This window comes from Selaginella moellendorffii, unplaced genomic scaffold (genome assembly GCF_000143415.4).
Source record: "Selaginella moellendorffii unplaced genomic scaffold, v1.0 SELMOscaffold_17, whole genome shotgun sequence".
NCBI lineage: Eukaryota > Viridiplantae > Streptophyta > Lycopodiopsida > Selaginellales > Selaginellaceae > Selaginella > Selaginella moellendorffii.
The window spans coordinates 324,362-347,285 of NW_003314278.1; the positions used below are offsets into that span (position 1 = coordinate 324,362).

At 50.3% G+C, this 22,924-nt stretch overlaps 11 protein-coding genes across 14 annotated transcripts; 5 read left to right on the forward strand and 6 right to left on the reverse strand.

The window, feature by feature from the left end:
* Nucleotides 1-1,058: 1,058 nt before the first annotated feature.
* LOC9642938 lies at nt 1,059-6,361 on the forward strand. The gene is made up of 7 exons (XM_024676614.1): nt 1,059-1,668; nt 1,724-2,606; nt 2,705-2,848; nt 3,019-3,238; nt 3,508-4,014; nt 4,802-5,327; nt 5,393-6,361. The coding sequence occupies exons 1-7, from the start codon at nt 1,176-1,178 to the stop codon at nt 6,331-6,333; spliced, it is 3,714 nt and encodes a 1,237-aa protein (XP_024532382.1). The 5' UTR covers nt 1,059-1,175; the 3' UTR covers nt 6,334-6,361.
* Nucleotides 2,596-4,358, reverse strand: LOC112346774 (linamarin synthase 2-like). The gene is made up of 2 exons (XM_024676380.1): nt 3,642-4,358; nt 2,596-3,585 (listed from the first exon to the last, which is right to left on the reverse strand). Exons 1-2 carry the CDS (start codon nt 4,159-4,161, stop codon nt 2,654-2,656), a joined length of 1,452 nt encoding a protein of 483 aa, XP_024532148.1. The 5' UTR covers nt 4,162-4,358; the 3' UTR covers nt 2,596-2,653.
* Nucleotides 6,218-8,231, reverse strand: LOC9642939 (UDP-glycosyltransferase 85A1). 2 transcript variants are annotated; one of them, XM_024676378.1, is made up of 3 exons: nt 8,056-8,231; nt 7,393-7,919; nt 6,218-7,335 (listed from the first exon to the last, which is right to left on the reverse strand). In XM_024676378.1, the coding sequence occupies exons 1-3, from the start codon at nt 8,070-8,072 to the stop codon at nt 6,389-6,391; spliced, it is 1,491 nt and encodes a 496-aa protein (XP_024532146.1). In that variant the 5' UTR covers nt 8,073-8,231; the 3' UTR covers nt 6,218-6,388. The 2 variants fall into 2 exon arrangements, with proteins under 2 accessions (XP_024532146.1, XP_024532147.1); XM_024676379.1 differs by having other exon boundaries at nt 6,357-7,335; nt 7,393-7,953.
* A 13-nt stretch (nt 8,232-8,244) lies between these two features.
* LOC9640087 (pentatricopeptide repeat-containing protein At1g56690, mitochondrial) lies at nt 8,245-9,858 on the reverse strand. The gene has a single exon (XM_024676615.1). The coding sequence runs from the start codon at nt 9,856-9,858 to the stop codon at nt 8,245-8,247; it is 1,614 nt and encodes a 537-aa protein (XP_024532383.1).
* A 14-nt stretch (nt 9,859-9,872) lies between these two features.
* Nucleotides 9,873-11,556, reverse strand: LOC9640088 (linamarin synthase 2). The gene is made up of 2 exons (XM_002971584.2): nt 10,956-11,556; nt 9,873-10,883 (listed from the first exon to the last, which is right to left on the reverse strand). The coding sequence occupies exons 1-2, from the start codon at nt 11,461-11,463 to the stop codon at nt 9,904-9,906; spliced, it is 1,488 nt and encodes a 495-aa protein (XP_002971630.2). The 5' UTR covers nt 11,464-11,556; the 3' UTR covers nt 9,873-9,903.
* On the reverse strand, nt 11,499-13,107 carry LOC9640089 (anthocyanidin 3-O-glucosyltransferase 7). The gene is made up of 2 exons (XM_002971585.2): nt 12,551-13,107; nt 11,499-12,495 (listed from the first exon to the last, which is right to left on the reverse strand). Exons 1-2 carry the CDS (start codon nt 12,993-12,995, stop codon nt 11,549-11,551), a joined length of 1,392 nt encoding a protein of 463 aa, XP_002971631.2. The 5' UTR covers nt 12,996-13,107; the 3' UTR covers nt 11,499-11,548.
* Nucleotides 13,108-13,179: 72 nt separating this feature from the next.
* Nucleotides 13,180-13,863, forward strand: LOC9640090 (GPI-anchored protein LLG1). The gene is made up of 3 exons (XM_002971373.2): nt 13,180-13,323; nt 13,408-13,476; nt 13,563-13,863. Exons 1-3 carry the CDS (start codon nt 13,266-13,268, stop codon nt 13,799-13,801), a joined length of 366 nt encoding a protein of 121 aa, XP_002971419.1. The 5' UTR covers nt 13,180-13,265; the 3' UTR covers nt 13,802-13,863.
* Nucleotides 13,847-16,232, reverse strand: LOC9642940. Its single transcript, XM_024676377.1, has 2 exons — nt 16,175-16,232; nt 13,847-16,124 (listed from the first exon to the last, which is right to left on the reverse strand). The coding sequence occupies exon 2, from the start codon at nt 15,673-15,675 to the stop codon at nt 13,861-13,863; it is 1,815 nt and encodes a 604-aa protein (XP_024532145.1). The 5' UTR covers nt 15,676-16,124; nt 16,175-16,232; the 3' UTR covers nt 13,847-13,860.
* A 109-nt stretch (nt 16,233-16,341) lies between these two features.
* Nucleotides 16,342-18,011, forward strand: LOC112340497 (zinc finger CCCH domain-containing protein 16-like). Of its 2 annotated transcripts, XM_024676385.1 has the most exons (11): nt 16,342-16,441; nt 16,495-16,537; nt 16,594-16,652; nt 16,723-16,821; nt 16,895-16,988; nt 17,042-17,232; nt 17,284-17,543; nt 17,599-17,629; nt 17,685-17,736; nt 17,797-17,841; nt 17,929-18,011. In XM_024676385.1, the coding sequence occupies exons 1-10, from the start codon at nt 16,395-16,397 to the stop codon at nt 17,830-17,832; spliced, it is 912 nt and encodes a 303-aa protein (XP_024532153.1). In that variant the 5' UTR covers nt 16,342-16,394; the 3' UTR covers nt 17,833-17,841; nt 17,929-18,011. The 2 variants fall into 2 exon arrangements, with proteins under 2 accessions (XP_024532153.1, XP_024532152.1); XM_024676384.1 differs by having other exon boundaries at nt 17,797-17,931.
* Nucleotides 17,929-19,385, forward strand: LOC9640091. Its single transcript, XM_024676381.1, has 2 exons — nt 17,929-18,011; nt 18,068-19,385. The coding sequence occupies exon 2, from the start codon at nt 18,150-18,152 to the stop codon at nt 19,281-19,283; it is 1,134 nt and encodes a 377-aa protein (XP_024532149.1). The 5' UTR covers nt 17,929-18,011; nt 18,068-18,149; the 3' UTR covers nt 19,284-19,385.
* LOC112346775 lies at nt 19,284-20,648 on the forward strand. Of its 2 annotated transcripts, none has more exons than XM_024676383.1 (3): nt 19,284-19,362; nt 19,422-19,470; nt 19,513-20,648. In XM_024676383.1, the coding sequence occupies exon 3, from the start codon at nt 19,525-19,527 to the stop codon at nt 20,614-20,616; it is 1,092 nt and encodes a 363-aa protein (XP_024532151.1). In that variant the 5' UTR covers nt 19,284-19,362; nt 19,422-19,470; nt 19,513-19,524; the 3' UTR covers nt 20,617-20,648. The 2 variants fall into 2 exon arrangements, with proteins under 2 accessions (XP_024532151.1, XP_024532150.1); XM_024676382.1 differs by having other exon boundaries at nt 19,422-19,466.
* Nucleotides 20,649-22,924: the final 2,276 nt, after the last annotated feature.

Below are 22,924 nucleotides of genomic sequence, written 5' to 3' on the forward strand. Positions count from 1 at the left end.
GAAGAAAGAGAGTGTAAAGTTCTGGAGTCAAAAGGGAACCATATGAGGAAATTTGATAAAAGAACTAAACACTAAAAAATGGAAAAACAAAAAGTGAAAAAAACTAAACAGCAAGGAACAGCTTAAAGAAGAGCTCTAGAGGCCAGTTATAATGGCCATTTGTCTCAAGTTGGTCCCCGGCATAGAGCCCGAGTTCCTGGAGGCTTTCAAGGCTCTCCTTGCAAGTGATCAGCTCTGGACTGGTTGTGAGCTGGGCTCCTCAACTGGAAATCCTCCAGCATCCTTCCACAGGCTGCGAGAGTGTATCTTCAGCAGTGTCAATCCTTTGCTGGCCATGAGTTGCCGAGCAGAATCTCAACTGCAAGCTTATAGTGGAAGACTGGAAGATCGATCTTAAGTTCTCGCCCATGAGAGATCCTCGCAAGGTGGTGGCAGGGACGAGTTTGTGGAGGTGGTGGAGCAGCTCATTGGAGCTGAGAATGGCGATTCCTTTAGATGTAATGTGAAGGAGCTCAGCGAGGCTGCTCAGGGAGCAACAGTGAAAGAAGGCAGGATCTTCATATGAAAGTTTGGACAAGTTCGTCAAGTTTCATAAGGTAATTTATATCCAATGCCGCAGCTGGTGGCAGGACGATCATCGGGCATGAGGGCGGGGCCAATGCACAGACAGACCAACCACCAAGAGCACATAAAGATGATACTTGAAAGTGTATAGGTTGGTGGAAGTGTTATTTTCCTTCCCAAAGAAATAGATGGCGTAATCAAGAGGAGTAAAAAATTCCTGAAGGAGAACACTAGATTAAAACCTTTGCAAAACGCACTGATTCTTAAGCTCAGCCTTGGAGCCAGAAAGAAACGGCAGCACCTTCATGAAGTAAGCTTGAATTTTCTTTGTTCTTCGTCAATGGGTTCTTCTACTGGTGCCGAGGGGCTCGCTCCTCACGCAGCGGTTCTTCCCATTCCAACTCTAGGCCACATCACTCCATTCCTCCATCTCTCCAGAGGTGGCTCCTCGTATGAAAACCTGGAGAGATTTGCTCAAGCAGTGAAAACTTCCTAAACTTTGATCCAAAGTCAACTCTATTCAAGAATATACTACCCTCGATATACTTCTTTCTCTCTCTCTCTCAAGATTGGATTGGAAAGACGAGATAAGCACGCGCGTTGCGCGTATAATGGGTTCCAAGATCACACCTCATGTTGTCGCCGTTCCTCTCCCAGCTCAAGGCCACATCTCTCCACTCTTGCATCTCTGCCAAGCTCTCGCTTCTCATGGATCCATCCTCATCACTTTCGTCAACACGGAGGCCAATCAAGACAGCATCAAGGAAATGCTGGGAGATGGCGTCGAGGGCATTCGCTTCGAGACCTTCCCCGGGCTGGAGGCGGCTTACCACGGCCTCGACTTGACCCAGCTCGAGAATCGCCAGATCTTCTACCGGGCTATTCTCGACATGGAAGCGCCAGTGGAGAGGCTGCTACGAGAGAAGATCATCGCCAAGGGCCCCCCTGTTTCGTGCATCGTCTCCGAGTTGTTCCCCTGGATGAGAGATCTGGCGGCCAGAATCGGAGTTCCAAGCGTTTACTTCTGGCCTACGAGTGCTGCTTGTGTTCTTCTGGATTTTTCCATTCCCTTGCTCTTGGAGAGAGGAGACATACCCGTCGAAGGTATGATTATCAACCATGGTTCCTTACTTATTTTCTTTTCCATGGTTTCTTCCAGATTTCTCTATGGACAAATCCATCGAGTACGTGCGTGGCTTGTCACCATTGCCTGTGTGGAGTCTTCCCCGGGTTTTTGCTTTCAGGGATGATCCAAGTTTCGCTCGCAGGTACGAGAGGCTAAAAAACATCCCCCAGAATTCTTGGTTCCTGGCCAACACTTTCGAGGAGCTCGAAGGTGGCGCGCTTGAGGCCGTGAGAGATTACATCCCAAGGATAATACCTATAGGTCCCGCGTTTCTATCTTCACCATCCATGAAAAATGCAAGCCTCTGGAAGGAAGACAACGAGTGCTTAGCATGGCTCAACGAGCAAGAAGAAGGATCCGTGCTCTACATAGCTTTTGGTAGCATCGCCACCCTGAGCTTGGAACAAGCTAAAGAGATAGCAGCAGGGCTGGAAGAACTCCAGAGGCCATTTCTATGGGGGATTCGTCCAAAGTCTGTGCCGGGTATGGAGCCCGAGTTTCTGGAACCGTTCAAAGAGAGAGTAAGAAGTTTTGGGCGAGTTATAACTTGGGCTCCCCAGCGAGAAGTTCTCCAGCATGCTTCTATTGGGGGATTTTTCACTCACTGTGGATGGAATTCTGTGCTGGAAAGCATGGCTGCTGGTGTGCCTATGATCTGCCACCCTTGCGTTGCGGAACAAAATCTGAATTGCAAGTTGGTGGTGGAAGATTGGAAGATTGGATTGCGATATTCCAATGTGGGATCTGGGAAGCTTGTGGTGAGGGATGAATTTCAAAAGGTGGTGAAGAAATTGATGGAAGATGACAATGGTATTGCGCAATACATGAGGAGTAATGCAAAGAAGCTGAGTGAAGAAGCTAGAAAAGCAGTGTGTGTGGGGGGCTCTTCATACCAAAATCTGGAAAATTTTATCTTGTCACTAAAATAATAATTTTATTCCAATATATTTGAGAATAGTTTACTTAATTTATGGTATGTAAGAAAATCTTCATTACTTCGGCAAATCCCTCCAGGTTTTCATACGAGGAACCACCTCTAGACACTGCTCTACGAGCCTCCTCGCTCAGCTTCTTGACGTTAATCCTCAAAGGCTCACTGTCAGCTCCCATGAATCGCTCCACCACCTCCACAAACTCGTCCCTCGCTACCACCACCTCGTGAGGATCCGGCATGGTCACGCACGAGAATTTGAGACCGATCTTCCAGTCCTCCACTATCAGCTTGCAGTTTAGATTCTGCTCCGCAACGCACGGCCAGCAAAGCATGGGCACCGCGGATGCTACGCTCTCGAGGATGGAGTTCCAGCCGCAGTGACTGAGAAATCCAGCTGTGGAAGGGTGGCGGAGGATGTCCACCTGAGGAGCCCAGCTCACAACCAGTCCAAAGCTCCTCACGGCCTCCTTGAAACACTCCAGGAACTCGGGCTCCATGCCGTTGACCGACTTGGGTCGGATGGCCCAGATAAACGGACGCTGGAGAAGCCTCAGTCCCTCGGAGAACTCCTTGAACTGATCGAAGCTGAGAGTGGCGATGCTGCCCAAGGAAATGTAGAGAACCGAGCTGGGACTTTGCTTGCCGAGCCAGGATAAACTCTCGCTGTCTTCCTCCCACAGGGCACTGTTGCGTGGTTCGGACCCGGGGATCATGGTGAAAAGAGGACCCACTGCGATTGTTTTGGGAGAGATGTCTCGGAAAGCTTGGAATGCGACACTGCCCTCGAGTTCTTCGAACGAGTTTATCAAAACCCACGACGTTGTGGCGAAGATCTTGGCTCTAGCGCACTTGCCAGCGAATCCCGGGTCGTCGTCACTGGCAGAAAAGTCGCCCGGGAGGCTCCACATTGGTAGTGGTGACAAGCCGTCTACGTAAGTTATGCACTTCTCAATGGAACGATCTGGCGGAAGACGTTAGAGCTTCTCGAAAGAAGGAAAGGGAAAAAAAGAAAGATACCTTGGACTGGAATGTCTCCCTTCTCCAACATTTGCGGAACCGCGCACTCGAGCAAAACGCAAGAGGCACTGGCAGTCCAGAACTTGACCTCTGGGATTCCAATCCTTCTTGTTACTTCCGTGGACCACGGGAAGAACATATCCGAGATGAAGCACGAGACCGGAGGAACGAGATCATCGTCTCTGGCCATGTTCCTGATGAGCAAGCTCTCCACTGGAGCCTGCATCTCCATCACTGCCTCGGAGAACATCCGCCGCTTCTCCGGGACCGCCAAGTCGACGTCGCTTGCTTGGATGCCCGGGACCGTCTCGAAGCGAATGCCGCCACCACAGCCATAGCTCTCCTTCGAAACGATGTTCTTCAAGTCCCGCTGGTTGGCCTCCGTGTTGATGAAAGTTATGCCGAAGCCTCGCGAGGCCAGAGCTCTTGAGTGGAGGAGTGGGGAGATGTGGCCTTGGGTTGGAATGGGAAGAACCGCTGCGTGAGGAGCGAGCCTCCTGGCACCAGTCGAAGAGCCCATTGACGGAGAAAAGGAAAAGCTAAACAGTTCTCAAGCTTTTAGTTCTTGTGTGCTCTCACGACGAAGGGAAAACAGGCTGGATCCAGTGCTCCACATTGTGCTATCGTCAACTTATAAGCTACCACCCAAAATGTGAGAAGATTGAAAGTTCTTCACCTTTGCTACTCTTCCATTGCTTGGTGCCTTGAGGACGAGGATGGAAAATCTGGCCTGGCAAAGTAAAGCCTGGAATCCATTTGCTTAGTGCTTGTGTGTACACGATCAAAGAGAGAACTGAATTGCTGCTGTCTTGTTTCCATCATCATACCAAGAAAAAAAGTGCTAAACAGCGAAACAGCTGGCCAAGGAAAAACGACAGACAACCGAATCGAACTACAGACCATCTTTATATTATATAATATAATGTTTATTTAAATTTTTTAAGTAAAAAATAATAACTGATCTTTTTGAACAACTTATCAAAGAAATATTATTTTAATAAAGAATGAAAATTATTTTGAAATCTCATGAGCAACATAAATGAAAAAATAGGTATTATGAATAGTTACCCTGCATGATAAAATATCCAGACAAAAATAATTGTATAAATAATAAAATTAAAAAAGAATATATTTTACATTGTCATAGACAAAGAACCTAGGTTGGAATTTTGTATCCAAATCCCATGGCAACCATGGCAGCAGCATCTCTTTTGCACATAGTAGCGGTTCCGTTGCCACTCCAAGGCCACATCAATCCCCTCCTCCACCTCTTGGCTCGTCTGTGCGGCCCAGATCTCATCACCACGCTCCTAGTTCCACAGCAAGACGTCCATCGCATGCAGCGCTCCCCCAATCCACACGTCCGCGTCCTTCCACTCCCTCCCAGCGTCTTGGAGATCAGCCACATCGCTGGCCTGCCGAGCACGAGCCAACTCTCTGCCGTTCTAGACGCTCTCGAGGAGGCCGAGGACAATCTCGCTGCCTTCATCTCGGGACTCGGTGGCGATGGAGTTTGGAGCTCTCCAATCTGCTGCATCCTACTGGATTCCTTTGTCGAGATGGGCCAAGATCTTGCGGACAGGCTCAAGCTCCCCAGAATTGCTATGTGGACCGCCTCGGCAGCGACTTTTCTCATCAATTGCAATCTCCCTCAACTGATCTCCCGAGGCATGCTACCTTTCACAGGTCTGTGCTTGATTGAGAGGAGAAATTCTGCCGCTTGACAATGTCGCTGTTGCTGTGTGAGCCAGAGACGAGTGATCCGGACTCTGTCATCGACTTCATCCCTGGGATCGACAGTCTTTCCATCAAAGATATCCCATCCTCCCTGCTTACTTCCACCCCCGAGGGGCTCGAGCGAAGATCTCGCATTTTCTCCCGGAACAAGGAGGCAGCTTGCATCTTCCTGAATACCGTCGAGGAGCTGGAGCGCAAGGTCGTTGCTGCCATCCAGGAGCTTCTTCGTCCCGCAAAGTTCTTGACCATCGGGCCCCTGCTACCCAGCTCGTTCTTGTCTGACCATCCAGCTGATGAGAACACTGTGTCGGCCGAAGGAGTTTGGAAGGAAGATATGCACTGCTTGAGCTGGCTCGACGAGAGAGAGCCGAGGTCGGTCCTATACGTGTCTTTCGGAAGCATGGCGACGTTGAAAGCGAACCAGATACAGGAGTTGGCTCTAGGCCTCGAATCGAGCGGGCAGCCATTCCTGTGGGTGATGAGGCCGAACCTTGTGAGCGAGTCTGAAGCTCCTAACTTCTGCGAGGACTTCGTCGTGAGGACTAAGTCGCAGGGACTGGTGATTTCCTGGGCACCGCAGCTTCAAGTTCTCAAGCATCCGTCCGTTGGAGGCTTTCTGACGCACTGCGGGTGGAATTCCACCTTAGAAGCCGTGTGCAGTGGAGTTCCTTTGCTATGCTGGCCTTGCTTCGCCGAGCAACATCTCAACTGTAAGATCATCGTCGACGACTGGAAGGTCGGGCTGAGCTTTTTCCGAGGCTCCTGTCACGGTGTGGCGAGCAAGGAGGTGGTTCATCAAGTGATCAGGCGGCTCATGGTGGAAGATCCTGGAAAAGAAATCAGGAAAAGAGCCATAGAACTTAGAAATGAGATTAGAAGTACCGTGACAGAAGGTGGGTCATCCGATAGGAACTTGTCCGCCTTTGTTGACTTGATCTCAAAACGATTGGTATAGTTAAGTCGAAGTAACATGGTTGTCAGCCCCCCATACCGCCATGCCAGTAGACAGGCTAGAAAAAAAAGCTGGATCGCATCTCAGACTTCATAGCCTCTGCGAACTCTTCCAAACTTTTTCGTGAAAGTCCCCCGGCCATCAATGCAGTTCTTGCGGCGTCTCTCAAGGAGCGAATCCTTCGCCTGATCTGCCGACCTTGGTCTCCCTCTAACACCGCCCTCACCACCCTTTCAACTTCTGACTTGTCCACCAAACCAGTTGCTGCCTTCGCAAACTCGATTCCTATTCTCCACTCCTTGACGATGTAGCGGCAGTTTAGCATCTGGTCAGCGAAGCACGGCCAGCACAGCATTGGAAGCCCCACGCTGATGCCTTCCAGCGTAGAATTCCATCCGCAGTGCGTCACGAAAGCTCCCAATGAAGGATGTTTGAGCACGCGAGCCGGAGCTGATGGAATCACGAGACTGCGGCCTCTAACTTTCTCCGTGAAAGCGTTTCGAACGTCAGCTGACATAGTCTGGACCAGCTCGTTCCGTATCACCCACAGAAACGGGTAAGAGCAAGCCTTCAATCCTTGAGCGACCTGTTCCAGCTGCCGTCCAGAGAGATGAGCGATGCTGCCAAAAGAGACATACACCACCGAAAGAGCTCCTTGTCTGTCTAGCCAGTCTATACACCTGTCGTCTTCCACAGAATCATCGATGGTGATCTCGATATCTGCCGTTCCGTCACTGATTTCTAAGAACCCAAGCGAGAGAACCGGACCAACTGGGAGGAGCTTGTTCTGGACCCGCCCTTGCATGGCCCGGAGCTCGTTGTGCTCCAGAGCCATGAAAGTATTAGCAAAGATCCAGTCAGCTCGCTTCACACGTTGTATCCTCTCGATTCTATGCCTAAAACCAGGATCATACCGATCCTGCCTGGCGATGGAAGTCGGGAGATCACTGGAAGATATCGTTGGCATACCGTCTATGAACGAAATGTAGCTATGCTCGTTTTCAGCTGCAAAGGAAAACAAACTCAACGAAGAGAAACAGAAGAGAAAAGAGGGAAAAGTACCTTTCAAAGGTGCGAGGCCTCTTTCCATCAAGTCTGGAATGTGCGTAGAGATCAAGCTCGTTGCTGTGGACGATGCCCAGAAAACGGCCCACTGGAGACTAAAGTCCTGAGCAATGTCTTGAGTCCACGAAAGAAATCCATCCGCGATGATACAAACTGGAGGACAGCCCTGGCTCTCCACCAGCTTGCCGATCAATCTCTCGAAAGCGCCGCGGAGCCTGTCTGTGGACATGATCGCCTCAAACACGTTGATAGTCTCGAGAGAAGGCATGTTGGCGTCGGGCAGCCCCACCATATTGATGTGAACTTCGTGCTCCTGCGGCAGCGGGATTCGTCTCGCCCTCCATGCGTGAAGGATCCGGAGATGGTTGTGCTCCGTGTTGACGAAAGTGATGAGAAACCCCAGCGCTTCCAACCGGCAGGAGAGATGCATCATCGGGATGATGTGGCCCAGCGATGGAAACGGGAATACCACCGCATGCGGCCGATCGCCGCCTCCATTCCCGTCCATGTCCCGCAGATCATCGCTGGAAACACGAAATCAGTGGCAGCGCGGCGATCCTACAAGAGCGAAATCTTTCAAGGAAATAGCTGTGGAGGGGAGATTTCGCCCGCGGATCCATCCGGAACACGCGATCGGGAATAGAATCGAGGAGAACTTACATCGGTGTCGGCCGCATTTTGTCTCGATCTTTGCTCCCCTGTGAGCCCTAAACCGAGATCAATATAAGAATCTTACATATTCTCGGAAAGCATATGCTTAAGAATATCTCCTAGCAAAGCATCTTAGAATATCCTCAGAAAGCTTATGCTTAAGAATCCCATATTCTCGAAAGCATATTCTTAAGAATATTAACAAAGCTTCGAGTTGGCCAGGAGCACGTAGAGCGCACCGCTAAGCCCCTCGAGCTCCACATCCACGCTCACATTCCTTCTATGGCTATTACACGCCCCTAGAAATGCCGTCCAAGAGCTTCTATCCGGGAAGAAAGGCATGGTTTGCAAGAGCTCGAGAGCTAGCTCGATCATTCCCGCGCGGCCCAGTGCATCGACGATGCTCTTGTACTGATCCAGCCCTGCCGCGATCGAAAACTCCCCAGCCATCAAGTGGAAGAACACCCGGCTGTGATGGAGTAGACCACTGTGGCTGCAAGCCGAAATGATGCTCACGAATACCACATCGTCGGGCTCCACTCCGGCGGCGCTCATAGCCCGGAAGAGATCCAGCGCTCGCTCGCCCTGTCCGTGATGGGCGTACGCACAGATCATAGAGCTCCACGCGACCAAGTCGAGATCCTGCTCCGGCATGGACGAGAAGACGAGCTCGGCCCCCTCGAGGCATCCACACTCGCTATACATGCGGAGCATCACGCTCGCCAGAGAAAGCCCGTGGGAATCGTTGCAAGCGATTGAATTGCCGAGGAACTCGTGGAGGATTCTTCCCTGCTCGAGTGACCCGGTGGTGGCGCAGGCGGTGAGGAGAGCGGTGAGAGTGCTGGGCTCGGGATGGAATCCCTCGAGCTCCATCGCGGCGCGAAGCAGGAGCTCCACGCCTTCTTTGACGCGATTGCTTTGTACAAGTGCCACGATCATAGAGCTCCAAGTTGCCGAGCTCCACTTGGGCGAAAGATCGAACACTTTCCTCGACTCCTCGATGTTACTACACGCTTCCAAGAGACTGTTCCAGGAGATCATGTCGCGCTCTGGAGCGGTGTCAAAAGATTTCTTTGCGTTATACATATCCCCCACTCTGGCAAATGCCGCGATCATAGTGTTCCACGAAACAATAGTCCACATTGGCATTCTCCAGAACTTCTCCAAGATTGAAAAGATCAGACCTCGTTGCGAGAAAGCATCTAAGATCGTGTTCCACGACACCTCGTTCTTCCATAGCATCCTATCGAAAAAATCTTTCGTCGTGACAGAATACCCTTCTTGGGCATTTGCAGCTAGCATTGCGTTTAGCGCCACGCAATCCCACTGCGGCATTTTTCCAAACGCCTCGAGCGCGGCAGCACCATCGCTGAATCCGGTAACAAGCGCAGTCCATGTCACGGCATTCCTTTCCTTCATGCTCGCAAACACCGCCATTGCCTGCTCCATCAGCCCGGCCGAGACGAGCGCGGCGAGCATCGCCGTGGTCGACACCACATTGTGCTGCGGCATTCGCGAGAAAACCTCGCGGCCCTCTCGGAGCCGATCGCTGTGCAGCAGTGCCGCCGCCAGAATGGCCCAAGAGAAGACATTGGGCTGCTGGATCCGGCGGAACGCATCCATCGCGTCCTCCACGCGCCCGCAGCCGCCATACATCTGTACGACGAGATTCCCCAGAAATCGATCGCTTCCATAGCCGCAGGCGACGATCTGCGAGTGAACCCACTTGGCTGCCGCCGGATCCTTGCCGCAGCGCTGTGCAAGAGAGCAAAGCTGGGGGTAGATGTGCTCACCGCTACACGCTCTTCGCATCCATCAAGCTCAAGAGCCCTAAATGCCCCAGCATATTCACTTAGTTTAAACGAAACCGTCGGATATCTTGGGTTCGATCTTAGCCGTTGAGAATTCCGCGCTCTTGTTCTTGGCGAGGAGATCGGCCGCGAATGCCTTGAGCCCGCTCATCTCTTGGAAATCCTTCCGGCACGCATCGCGCAGATCCGCGGCTCTCTTCCGGATCGAATCGGTCTGCTCGCCACCGCCCATCACCGCGCTTATGGCGCGCAGCACGTCCTCTTTGGAGAAATCTCCGCGATGACCCTTTGCGAGCTTCACGCCCGTCTTCCACACCTCCACGACGTACTTGGCGTTGGCCTTTTGCTCCGCGAAGCAGGGCTGGCAGATCGTCGGCACTCCAGCGCAAATGCTTTCAAACGTGGAATTCCATCCGCAGTGAGTGAGGAAGGCCGCGGTTGATCCATGGCGGAGGACCTGGAGTTGCGGCGCCCAGCGAACGACGAGGCCCAGATCTTTCGCCCTGTCAAGGAATCGTGCGTGATCTTCCTCTCCCATGTCCGAGACGAGATCCGGGCGAAGCACCCACAGGAATCTCTCGCCAAGGTCGAGCAATCCACCGAGCAGGACTTCCAGCTGCGAGAAATTCATCGCCGCTATGCTGCCGAAGGAGATGTAGAGCACGGATCGTGGCGGCTGGCGATCGAGCCAATCGAGGCAGCTGAGATCTTGCTCCCAGAGCGAGCTCGTGAAAAACTCCTGGGGCGATGATCGATGATCCAGGTCGCCTAGTCCGAGGAAGCTGGGTGGGAGCAGTGGTGCGACTGGTACGAACCTATCAAACCCCTGCTCCCTCGCCGCATTGATGAGCGGCTGCTCCAGCGCGGGGCAAGTGTTGAAGAAGACCCAAGCAGCGCTGTTCCTCGCGCCATCGCTCACCCCTCGCAGTAGCTCGTGAGTCGTGTCCTGGGGATTGTGGACGAGCGATGGCAACTCCAGTGGATGCAGCGGGATCACGCCCGGGCACTCGATAAGATCCTCGCATTCTGGCCACAAGGATGCGTATTAGCTGTCAAGAACACGAATCTACTCGCTCTAGGCTCCGAAATCTCGATTACCTGGATCGCGAGATGAGAGGATCTCGGTAGCACTAGCATGGTGCTGAATCAGGAACGCCAAGACCGGCAAGGGGAAGTACATCACCCAGGGCACTCCAAATCGGCGCGCCACTCCCGCCGCCCACAGCAAGAACGCATCCGATACGACGCACGACACCGGCGGCATGCTAGGGTCCTTGGCCAGTGCCTCCATGAGCTCCTCCAGTCCGGGACCGAGCTTCTTGACGCCCTCGAGGAAGTGGAAGATCCCGCCCATGGAGCGCGGCGGGAGCACATCGTCGGGGATGGGGCGCATTTGGATGGAGAGGCCGCGCTCCCACGGCGGCGCCACGCCCTGCCGCTCCCACGCCGCTAGAATGCTCTCGTGGTTGCCCCTCGTCGTGACGAAGGTGACGAAGAACCCCATGGAGCTCGCCAGGCGCAGGGAGAGCTGCATCAGCGGATTGATGTGGCCTTGCCCTGGATAAGCCACAACCACGGCGTGCTGTGGCCTCTCTCCCTCCGCCATGGACGAATCTCAACTTAGGGTTCTTGCGAGGAAAGTTTAAATAACATTGACCGTTTGACTAAGCGTTTTGAGTAAGAGTGTTTGGCTAGCGGAGACTAGGGCTCTTCGCGAAACACTCTGCGAATTCGCGCAAGCTCTCGCACGCCGATCCACCGGGTCCATGCGCCGCCCGGAGCGCGTCTCTCAATCGCAACACATTCTCCTTCATCGATTTGCCCTCTTCCCCATTGAGCTCCTCGATCAGCCTCGCGATCTCCCGGGACTGGATCACTCGCGGGGGATCGTCCGTGTCCTGGCCATGGTTGTTCACGCCCAGCGCGATCTTCCACTCCTCGACCATGCGCTTGGAGTTCATGTTTTGCTCCGACGTGCGCGGCCACGCAAGCATTGGAACGCCGGAGCTGATCGCTTCCATGGTCGAGTTCCAGCCGCAGTGGGTCACGAATCCCACCACCGCTGGGTGCCGCAGGACGTGGAGCTGGGGAGCCCACGACACGAGCCTGGATTCCATGGGCTTGGCTCGATCTAGAAGCTCGTCCAGGGCCTTGTGATCGTTGTCCGGAACATCCACGACAAAGTTCTTCCGGAAGCTCCACAAGAACGCCTGATTGGAAGCTTGCAGCGCGTCGAGAATCTCCTTCACTTGGCGGAAGGAGAGCACTGCGACGCTCCCAAACGCGATGTAGAGGATCGACGCCGGAAGCTGGCGATCCAGCCACTCCATGCAGCCGAGATGCTCGTCGTGATCGCGCAAATCCTCCCTGGGGAGCTGCGCTTCGCGGAGAAGAGCCCGAGGGATCAGTGGCCCAATCGCAAAGTACCTCATCCTCTCGCGCATCGCGGCGATGGCCACTGGTTCTAGCTCCTGGAACGTGTTCGCGAGCACGCAAAACGCCTCTGGACGCCTCGCGCAAGCTTTTCCAATGAAATCCAGGCAGACGTCGTCGTCATAGAAGGCCAGCGGCAAATCCTTTCGAGTCATGCCAGTCAGCCCCGGCAGGAAATCGATGACACTCTCGTCTTCCAAGTTTCCTGGAGAAGAAGTGTTCATCAACTTTTAAAAGCAGCTCATCCTTGATAAACTTACTCTTGACTGGCAGATAGCCTCGAGACTTGAGCTCCAGGATGTTGGAGCAAACGATCTCGCACGCCGCCGACGCCGTCCAGAAGAACACTCTCGCGATCCCGAGCTTGTCGGCAACGTCCTGCGTCCAGCCCACGAATCCATCCGCGATCACCATCGTCGCGGGAGGATCCAGCTCGCGCACGGCCTCTTCCACTGCTCCTGGCATGGAATCCACCATCCGGAACAAATCACCCATGCAGGCGAGGCGAAGGAGATCATCCGGAACCGGAACTGTCACGAACTTCACGCTGGGATGCTTTCGCGCGAGCGGCGTAGCGTCTGTCAGCGGCGAGGCGAGCACTGTGATGGCGAATCCATGCTGCTGCTGCAATCTCTCCGCGAGCTCCAGCATCGGATTTAAATGCCCGGGACCATCCATGGAGAAGATCGCTGCGTGAGGAGCCATAAGAGCTCAAGCTCATCTTGTGGAATATGCCCTCCTCCAAATGGCGTGGAGAAGAGTCGAACCAGGGGCCCGTCCATCCGTACGATGTGCCAGACGACTTTGACGGGCGCTACCTTATGTCGCTACCATTTAACACACCGACGCGTCGATGCCCGTCACGCTTGTCGTGAGCCGCTGTCTTGAGTGCCTCCGCCCGTCACTCGTGACGGCCAGTTTTTATAAAGCCTTTGCCTCGCAAGTAAAGTGTACGTCGTCGGTCGAGAAGAAGCTATGGGCGCGCGCTCTTCTTCCTTGCTTGTTCTACTATTTCTCGCAGCTGCTGGATATGGTACCTACATTCTCTTCCTTCCTTCCACTGTGCTCGCTTTGATCCATGTACTAAACCGATCTCTTGCGCTTGTAAATGTTATAGCTGCTGCTGCTGCTGTTGCTGGAGAAGATCCAGGACAGTTTGGTCGTCGACTTCTCCAATCTTCGCAATGTAAGAGCTTTGATCTTGTTTTTCTCCTCCAGGGGCTTTCCAGCTTCTTTTTCTGCCTGTGATCTCTTGTATTCTTTGTGATGCAGCCTGCTCAACCGACTTTTCCAAGGTGGATTACTCGTCCGTGACCAGAGTCTGCAAGGCACCGTTCCCGACCTCGGCTTGCTGCCCGGCGTTCACGTCCCTGGCCTGCAAATACAAGTCCCAAGTGAACGACTTTAGCACTACTTGCCCGATCAACTTCATCGCTTACCTCAACTTCGCTGGTCCGTATCAGGACGGAGTGTTCGTCGGCCGCTGCACCAAAGGGACCTCCCTTTGCTAGAGTGTTGCCACCGAGAAAACTCCCGTCGAGAATATATAGAAAGAGCTTGTTTTTTCCTGCTATAACTTTCGCCGGAGATGCTGAAGGAGCTTTGGAAAGATCTTGTAGAGGTTGGTCTTGTCAATGTAGGCGCGGATGCAAGGCTTGTCCGTCGGGAAAGGCCTGTCGTCGTGCTGTATCCTCTTGCAAGGAGATAAGCGAAGTTCCACCCAGCCGGAACTCCAGCACTTGGACAGCAAGCTCGAGTTTTCCCTGTTCCTCTCGAGAACCTGGCGCTGCTTGTTGTGCGCGAAGAACTCCCGAGAATCCAAACGGTCCGCAGCCATTCCCTGCCGCACTTGTATGTTGAGAAGGATCTCCTTCTTGAGCTTGGGCATTTCCAGGATTGTTATGAAGTCGGGTCCAAACTGGTTGTCGGTTTTAGTCTGTAGGAATGTTGGCCTGTCACGTCCCAGGCCAAGCCATCTCTCAAACGTCCAATTCTGTCCAAGTCGAACCATTAGAGGGGTGCCGGCCTGTGGAGCTGGGAGCTTAACTCTGGCCTTGACAAGCTCCAAGCTTTGCTCTTTCGTGCCGCCTGTTTCGTCGTAGGCGAAATATTTCTTGACAGCAACAGAGTCAGCATTAACGTTCGTTTCCTGCTCCAGCTCCACCGCAGCATCATTTCCTTGTGGTGCACTTCTTTCCCTGTCCTGGACGAACAGCTTCTCCAGTGGCTCGTCCCGGCTAAACAGGTCTAGGATGTACGCAGCGCAGTACTTTTCGAAGTGGGAGACACGTTCGCTCTCGCTTGTCAGGCCTTCGTACCGGTGGAAAATTTCCTCCCTCACTTTCGGCACAAAGATGTAGCACAGTGCCGCCTGGACGAGTCTCTCCGTCACCACCGCACACACGGCATAGTTCCACTTGACTACGTCCTTGTTGATAGGAGCTTCTCTCGTGGCCACCTCGAGAGGATTGGAGTCGCAAAATCCCAGCTTTAACACGCCGATCCCCAGGTCGACGAGCTTGATTGACGAGTTGTGCGTGAAACAGTAGCCTTTCCCACCCAAGTAGAACGCCTCTGTAATGTCTCTGAGCACACTCCGCAGGTAACGGTCCGAGCGCAGGATCATCAATGTGTCGTGGACAGAATTCGGTGCATTTAGCTGGCTGCCACCTTTGGTCGCGAGTGTTAATGCGAAGTCCTCCAGAAATTCCAAAGCCTTCTCTCTCGGGGTACGCTTGCTGATGTACGCGTGCAGAGCACTAGCGATTGTGCCAGCACGGGCCTGGTAGTACTTGGAAAACAGCCTTTTGTAGTCGCCGGGCCCCAAAAAGCTGGAGACATAGTCCGAGAAGGCTCCAAAGCTGCTGGAATCTTCAAAAGTTCGGCTAGTAGCCACTATTTCCTGCGTGAGCTGCTCGGACTCCCCGCTGCAAACCGGCGATTCCATATCCTGAGCCTCCGCGAGAAGTTCTCCCCCCGTTCCAGCTAGAATACACGCTGTTGGAACCTTCTTCTGCGTTCTAAACGCCTTGACGGCCTGCGAGAGCAAACTCTTGAGCTTCGCCGGGTGGATGTCGGATCTAAACCTGTTCCTGAGCGGCGGCAGTGCCTCATCCACCACAAACAGCAGCTTCCCGCTGCTGCCTGCTAGACCACCATCGATCCTCTCGTAAACTTCTTCGACGAGAGCCGAGAACTTCTCTTCCAGGTACGCGCTCGGCAACTCTTGCTTGATCACGAACAGCGTCAACTCCCGAAACACGTCTCGAGGCCGGCACTCGGTCTGGCAAATCAGCCACTCCAGCGGCGACATCCCCGGCTTGATCTCCAGAGCCTTCGAAAAGATGGCCAGCCTCGCGACCAAAGCACACAGTGCCGCGTCCATGCCAACTCGTCGCGGGATAAACTCCGTGGCCTTGTTGTGACTCGGGTAGCAAAGCTTGAGCGTCTCTACAACCGCTGCGAAGTCCTTCGATTCACCGTTCTCCACCCGCGAGGCCACGAAGTAGAATCCAAAGTTCTGTGCCAGGACTTCGTAGAGAGTTCTCGTTTTTCCACACCCCTTTCCACCGACGAGGAAAACGCAGTGATTTGTAGCGGCCTCTCGGAGTCGAGTAACGATCTCGGTGGCCAGCGTCCCATCGTTTCTCGAATCCTCGAGCCTGTGATGGAGAAGGCTGGGCACCGCCTTGGCCGGAGTGCTAAAGGACGCCACTTCCACGTCCACATTGGGATACTTCTGGTAGAATATCGGAGGATCGCTCACGATGCCTTCGAGCGTGGATCGATTCTTGTCCCAAAATCCGTCCAGCAGCGATTCGAAAGGCTCGGCTTCTGCGCATCCAAATCCGTGAGAAAGAATGCGCCCATTCGTTTGTCCTCACCTTCGTGCCCGCCGGATGGATTGTGGCCGTCGTGCAGCGATTGGAACGCCTCGGGAGATTCCCGAGGCGCGGGAGATGGATCTGCGAGTGGAATGCGTCACAAGAATGCGCCATAGCTTCACACATTTCGCTCTTACCTCCGTTCAAATCGTTCTCCATACCGAAGCCCTAAACCCTGAACCCAGAATATTCTTTGGTTCTTCTTTTAGGGTTCTTGGGAATGGCTCGAAGGCAGGATGTCGTCTGTCGAGATTTCCAGCGCGGGACGTAAGTGAAAAGTTTGATTTGGTCGATCCAGGCTTGATTTCTCGTGTTTCCAGCTGCCGGTTCGGTGCGCATTGCAAATTTCTCCACCAGCAACAGGTAGATTTGTAGCATCCGATTAAAGAGATGTTTTGGTTTTGATCGAGCTCTTTCAGCCGGGATTTGGGAGGCAAAATCAGGCTGTTCAAGCGCCTGTTCAAGCGCCAGAACACAGGTACTTTTCTCTGTTTCCTTCGATTCTTGCTCAATCGTGCTTTGTTTTTTTCTCTCTTTTCTTCCAATAGGTGCAATGATCCGAGAGCATGCAAGGAGAGAATTCGAGATGATTTCACGAATGAAAGGCCGAGTTATTGGCGCTTGACGTGCTACGCTCATTGGAAACAGTTAAGTTCGCTTCCATCCTTTTCTTTCTTTTGTTCAAGGAAGAAAACAACTCTTTTTTCTTTGCTTCTCTAGCCTTCCCAATGATATTTCTGGAGATACAAGCTTTGAGGAGCTGCGAGCCATGGCTTACGAATCTGCTCTACAAGGAATGCCGCTCCGAGATATTGTAAGCCAAGCTTTTTCCTTCTCTTAACTGGGTTACTTATTCGTGCACCATAGACGAGCAGGGAAGCATATATGTTTCGTGCCAAGGAGGCAGAATTTGACGCCCTCAAGAGAGATCCTTACAAAGCACCAGCGAGCAAAGGCTTCTCCAATGTCCAACCTTCGCCACTAGCGTCAAGTACAATCTTTGGCAAGCTCGTGCCAAACAACTCGCCTATATCTCAGATGTTTAAGCAAGATACCAAGTAAGTAATGTTTGCTACTACGTTTTCATCAACTTTATCTCTCGGTAACAGCATGGGAGGATTTGGAAATGGACCGGTTATTTCTCCGCCTCAGCAGATCCAACCAGCGGCTTTCAGCTTTCCATCACCTTCCCCCTTCCCTGCTCAGTCGGTTTTTCCACAAAATCCTCAAAGTCCATCGCCATTCACCGTGCAGCAGCCATCTCCTTTCAATCCGGTGTCATCTTTCGGCAGCAATAATGCAATGCAAAATGCTTTCAGTCCTCTGCCAGCTCCAGCGATTGTCCAGAGTCCATTCCAGCAGCCTTCTGGTAAGCTTAAGCAAATACACCATCCATTCGGTTCTAACGAATTTTGTCGCATCAGTTTCTCCTCCGACCGCGGCTGTTTTACCAATGTAAAAGCTTCTTGTTTTGGTTTTGAAACGTTTGTTACTTAAAAACAACATGCAGAACTCCAGAAGAGACTGCGACGTGGGGTGTGGAGCAGTGGGAGCTTGGCCAGGTAAAAAATCCTCTCATACTTTGTTTTGAGGCTTTAAGACGAGGAACTTGGCTGCTCCAGATTCCAGAGGACGAACCGCCTGTAGCGGTCAGATAGCAAATTGAGGTTCGTCGTCGTCGTCGAGAGAGATACGCGTAAATCTTCACTGACTTTTATATTGGCTTTACTATAATGTTGAATTTACTTTTATAGCTATCACTTTGAGAGCTCAAGGCCGATACGTGGCCTACGAGAGTATCGACACCGAAAGGCGCCGGAAACACAGCCGCTGATTCGTAAGTACTTGCGTGGTGGATGATCTTAATTGCCGTCTCATAACACGCGCTTTCAGGAAAGCTTTTCACTTGTCGGAAACGCTACGGTGACAAGTTGGACGACAAGTTTGACAAATCGTGCACAGTGCAGAGCAATAAATGGAGATTGCCTTGCAAACGAACAACCAAATGGATTTCATTCCCGACCTCTTCGACGAGTTGGTGCTCGAGAACATCTTGCCAAGGCTACCTTGGTACACTCGCCCGGTGTGCCGAGCAGTCTCCAGCTCCTGGAAAGCTCTCGTGGACAGCGCTCTACGCGACGATCATCTCATCAGCAGCACTCGCGACTTCCAGCTCCCGCTGCTCCGAGACGCTCCAGTGGTCTGTCTGGGAAACGAATACGAGGTACTCGAAGCTCTCATTTCGGACAGGTCACGGGGGTCACAGGTGTGGCGGAAGCTCCCGCCGATAGAGAATCTACCCGAGGGACGAGCAAAGATTGTTGCATGGTCCGGCATGGTTCTCGTGTGGACTTTGGCACCAGGCAAGTGCTGGTCACCTTCGAGAGATCTCATCTTTAAACTCGACGTCGGTGGTGCTAAGTGGACGTGGGACGTGATTCCGGCCAAAAACTCCAGTAACTGGTTCGACGCCATCGCTTTTAGTGGCAAGATATACTCGACCTGGGAAAACAGGGGATCTCCCTATAGCCTCCGTGCTCCTGTCAAGCTGGACGTCAGGGTATTTGATATGAAGGTGGACGCGTGCAACGCTATTGGAAAGTGGAATTTTTCCAACATTGCGGTGGCGCTCTCGCCGGCTGGCGACGAAAACTTGTATGGTCTACAGTGGCACAAGGAGACAGTGGAACTCATGCGCTACGATGCTGCGTCGAGTACGTGGAAGCCCCAAGAGGAGATACCAAGGCAGACAGAGCACAGGAACTCGACGCTCACGGTAGTGAGTGGTGATTGCTTTGATCCTCCAGTGAAGCTGGGAATCAATGCCATCACTTACGGTTACCTCGATGGCAATGCTATACACTGGTATAACTCGGCAGTGCAAAAGACTTGGATGGCGATTGCGGAGAACAGGCCCGAAGAAGCAGCGAGTTTCAAGGTTTTTGTGATCCGAGGCGTCCTTTACGCAGGCTCGACGTCGATCGATCCGAAGAAAATTAAACGCTGCAAGATTTTCGAAGGAAAGATAGATGTGGCAAGCAGGAGGATGGTGTGGGAACCAGTTGCTGGCTTTCCCGTGGCGATCACTTGCTTCACTCGGATGACTTAAGTATGAGTATGTCCCTGTTTCTTCGATGCGATTGATCCTTTGTCTCGGTTTTTCCACCGCTGGCCGCCGCTATACCAATGTAATTTTGTCCTCTTTTTCTTGTATTCTTTCTCACGTCTTGTTCCTTGTGATTTCCAGATGCAGTATAGTGCTCAAAGTATAGCGGTCTAAGGCGGAAGATCTGTGAGTGCGTTGTGAGCTCTTTCTCGTTTTTAACACTCGCTTTCAGGATAGGAGCGATATGAGCGATACCGATCTCATTCCCGGTCTCTGCGATGAGCTTGCTCTTGAGAACATCCTACCGAGGTTGCCATGGTATACTCGTCCGGTGTGCCGAGCAGTCTCCAACTCCTGGAGAGCTCTAATGGACAGCGCTCTTCAATACGACGCTCATCTCCTTAACACCACTCGCAACTTCCAGCTCCCGCTCCTCCAAGACACTCCACTCGTGAGCCTGGGAAACGACTCCGAGGTACTCCAAATTCTCATTTTGGACAGATCACAGGGGTCATGGCGAAAGCTCCCACCGATAGAAGGGCTCCCAGTGGGCCGAGCACAGATGGTGGCGTGGTCCGGGATGGTTTTCGTGTGGACTTTGGCTCCTGGCAAGTCCTGGTCACACTCGAGAGATGTCATCTTTAAGCTGGATATTGGCCGTGCAAAGTGGACATGGGACAGGACGCCGGCTAGGAGGGCGAGTAACTGGTTCGACGCCATCGCCTTTGGTGGCAAGATATATTCCAGCTGGGAATACAGGAGATCTGTCTATGGTATTCATCCTTCCGTCAAGCTGGACGTGATAGTATATGATATGGAGACGGGAACCTGCGACACCATTGAAAAATGGTTTGTCTCGGGCGCTGGGGTGGTGCTCTCGCCGGCTGGAGACGAGATCTTGTATGGTTTTCACGATAAAACGATGGAACTTATGCGCTACGAGGCTGCCTCCAATGCGTGGAAATCGCAAGAGCAGATAACAGGGAAGCCAGAGTTCCGGGCCACGAAGGTGGTCTCCGGTGATTGCTTTGAGCCTGCAATGGAGGTGGGAACGAACGTCATCTCTTACGGAGGGGAGGCCATGCACTGGTATAACTCAGCAGTGCAAGAGGCTTGGGTGGCGATCGAGAAGTGGCCCAGGACGGACAGGTTTAAAGTGCTGGTGATCCGTGGCGCGATTTATGCAATCTCTAGGATGGTTTATTCGAGTGGAAGTTTGAAGCACTGTGAGATTTTGAGAGGGAAGATAGATGTGGCAAACAGGAGGCTGGTTTGGGACGCAGTTGCGGACTTCCCCTTTCCTGTGACAATCACTTGCTTTGTTAGAATGGCTTGAAGTAAAAAAGATATTGTTGATATTTCTTTTTAGTGCTCGTTGGGCTTTTAGAGTGCTCTGGACTTTGTTTAATCGAGTCGATTGGAGTTTTCTCATTGGTCTTTCCTGGGACGCGTTTTAGCGTCGCCTCGGCACCGTTGGGCGGCTCGTTGCCTGCACCCCGTGCAAGAAGCGGCTGAAACTAAGCGGGTGAACGCTTGGAGGCAGAGGATCACTGCGCCATCTGTTTTGTTTATGCTGTAGCCGCCAGGCGGAATAGAGACTCATACGGACTGTACCACGCACTTTTTTCGAACAAGGAAAAAACTCTTGGACAGGTTTCTTAAAAACTGCACGCGGCTTGCTCGATCCGCCACGGCCTGGAGGCGCGCTCCTCTGCTACTGCGCAGCTTGCCCACCCTGTGGATGGGCTTGGTTGATTTTATTTATTTAGTATTTGGATATATTAACTATATTACTAAATCAGGCTAGAATATAGTTGGATTTTTTTTTTTTTGTGTTTTCACAAAAATGAATTAAGAGTTTTAGGTACTACTTTAAACATTTTTTATGATTATTAGTTTTTGTATCCCATATTACATTATGAGGTGTAATTGCGTTATATATTACAAAGTTACAGTCGTTCTGCATAATAGAATATGTGAAAATAAAACAATCTACACAATAATATTCTATTGACCATAAAACTTCTTTCTTTTCAGAATATAATACAGAATTTCCATCAATTTGAGTTTTCCAATAACATAACTCAAAGTAACCTTCAGAATTATTAGATTGCCATAAGAGATTTGTACCAGAATAAAGGGAAGCTTTACAATTTGATTCAATAAAAAATATATTTTTACCATTTGAAGAAATTAACATCTGTCCCTTAAAAAGTATATCATTATCAAAACCAGCATTTAAAGTATTTTTAGCAATATAACATTTATGTGGCAGTGACATCGTATAGATATATGTGTTAAAATTATTCATAGATATCGTATGATTGTTACTGAACCATAAAAGAAAATTATATTGAAGTATATATTTCTCACCCACAATTTTACAAGACTTTGAGCCTGTTTCAATCATGAGTCTTTTATTAAGATTTATGTGGTCTCCAAAACCTTTTTTGAGTACCAAACCAAGAACAGTATGACTTTCTTGTAAACATGTTGATGGTGTTAAATCAATTCTTTGAATTTGCACTGCAACAGCTCCTCTGTCAAAATCTACATAGGTAAGATCATTATAATTTGGAGCATAATCAGTATATGTATGAATTTTTTTAATAAGTTTCTGAAAACCATATTTTATAATAAGATTCATCTCACTTTCGTAAAATGTATTATTTTCTCCCCATTCAATGTAACAATAAATATTACTAACAAAAAATATTAGGAAATTACAAATAAAAATCATTAATACACTAAACTAAAATTTAAAACTATTTATAGTATCATTTGTTCTTTATTATACATACATGTGTCTTTATAGAATACATAGTTCAAAAAGAAAGAGTTATTGAATATAACACTTGGTTTACTTTGGAAATTTATAAATTCTTTTATGTAAATAGTGATCCATAATCCCTATTTCTAAAATTTTTAGACTTGAATTTTCTTAGCTATCAATTATAATATTACAAAATAGATTACAATTATATTTATATTAGCTTATTGTAATTCAACAAATCTATACTAAAAAAATAATAAAACAGCTTGTAAGCAAATAATATATTATGTAATATTGTATCAGAAATAATAATAGTAGATTTTCAATTATAGATTTATTAAGTTTAATTTATAGTACTTTATTAAGAGTTATAGTGTAAGTGAATGTGAGAATATAATTTTTTTTTCACTACCATAATTTTTATATTACACACTTAGTCCATATAACTCATCTGGGAATGTAGAAATTTTTGTCACTATTAATAAAAATGCTTATATTACTTTTGAAAGAATAGTTTAGAGTAAGAGAAATGAAAAAATAAACAAGATGATAGAAAGCACCAACTTTTCATGGCATTATAATTTATATATTAATTCATCTAAAACTCTTTTTACCTACTTATATCCTAATCCTCCCACATAAGAAGATCAAAGCATATTTTTATGGTAAATCTCTATTAGGAATTTTTAGGAGTTACTTGTGCATAATAATAACAGAAATCAAACTTTTTGAAAGACTCAAAGTAATCTGATATCAAAGAATCAAGTCCATCTACACTTCCAATATTGAAAGGTAATATTGCATGAAAGTAATGGTTGTAGATAAGAATACCAATTTGCAATTATAAGATATAACATTGTCATTGGTATAT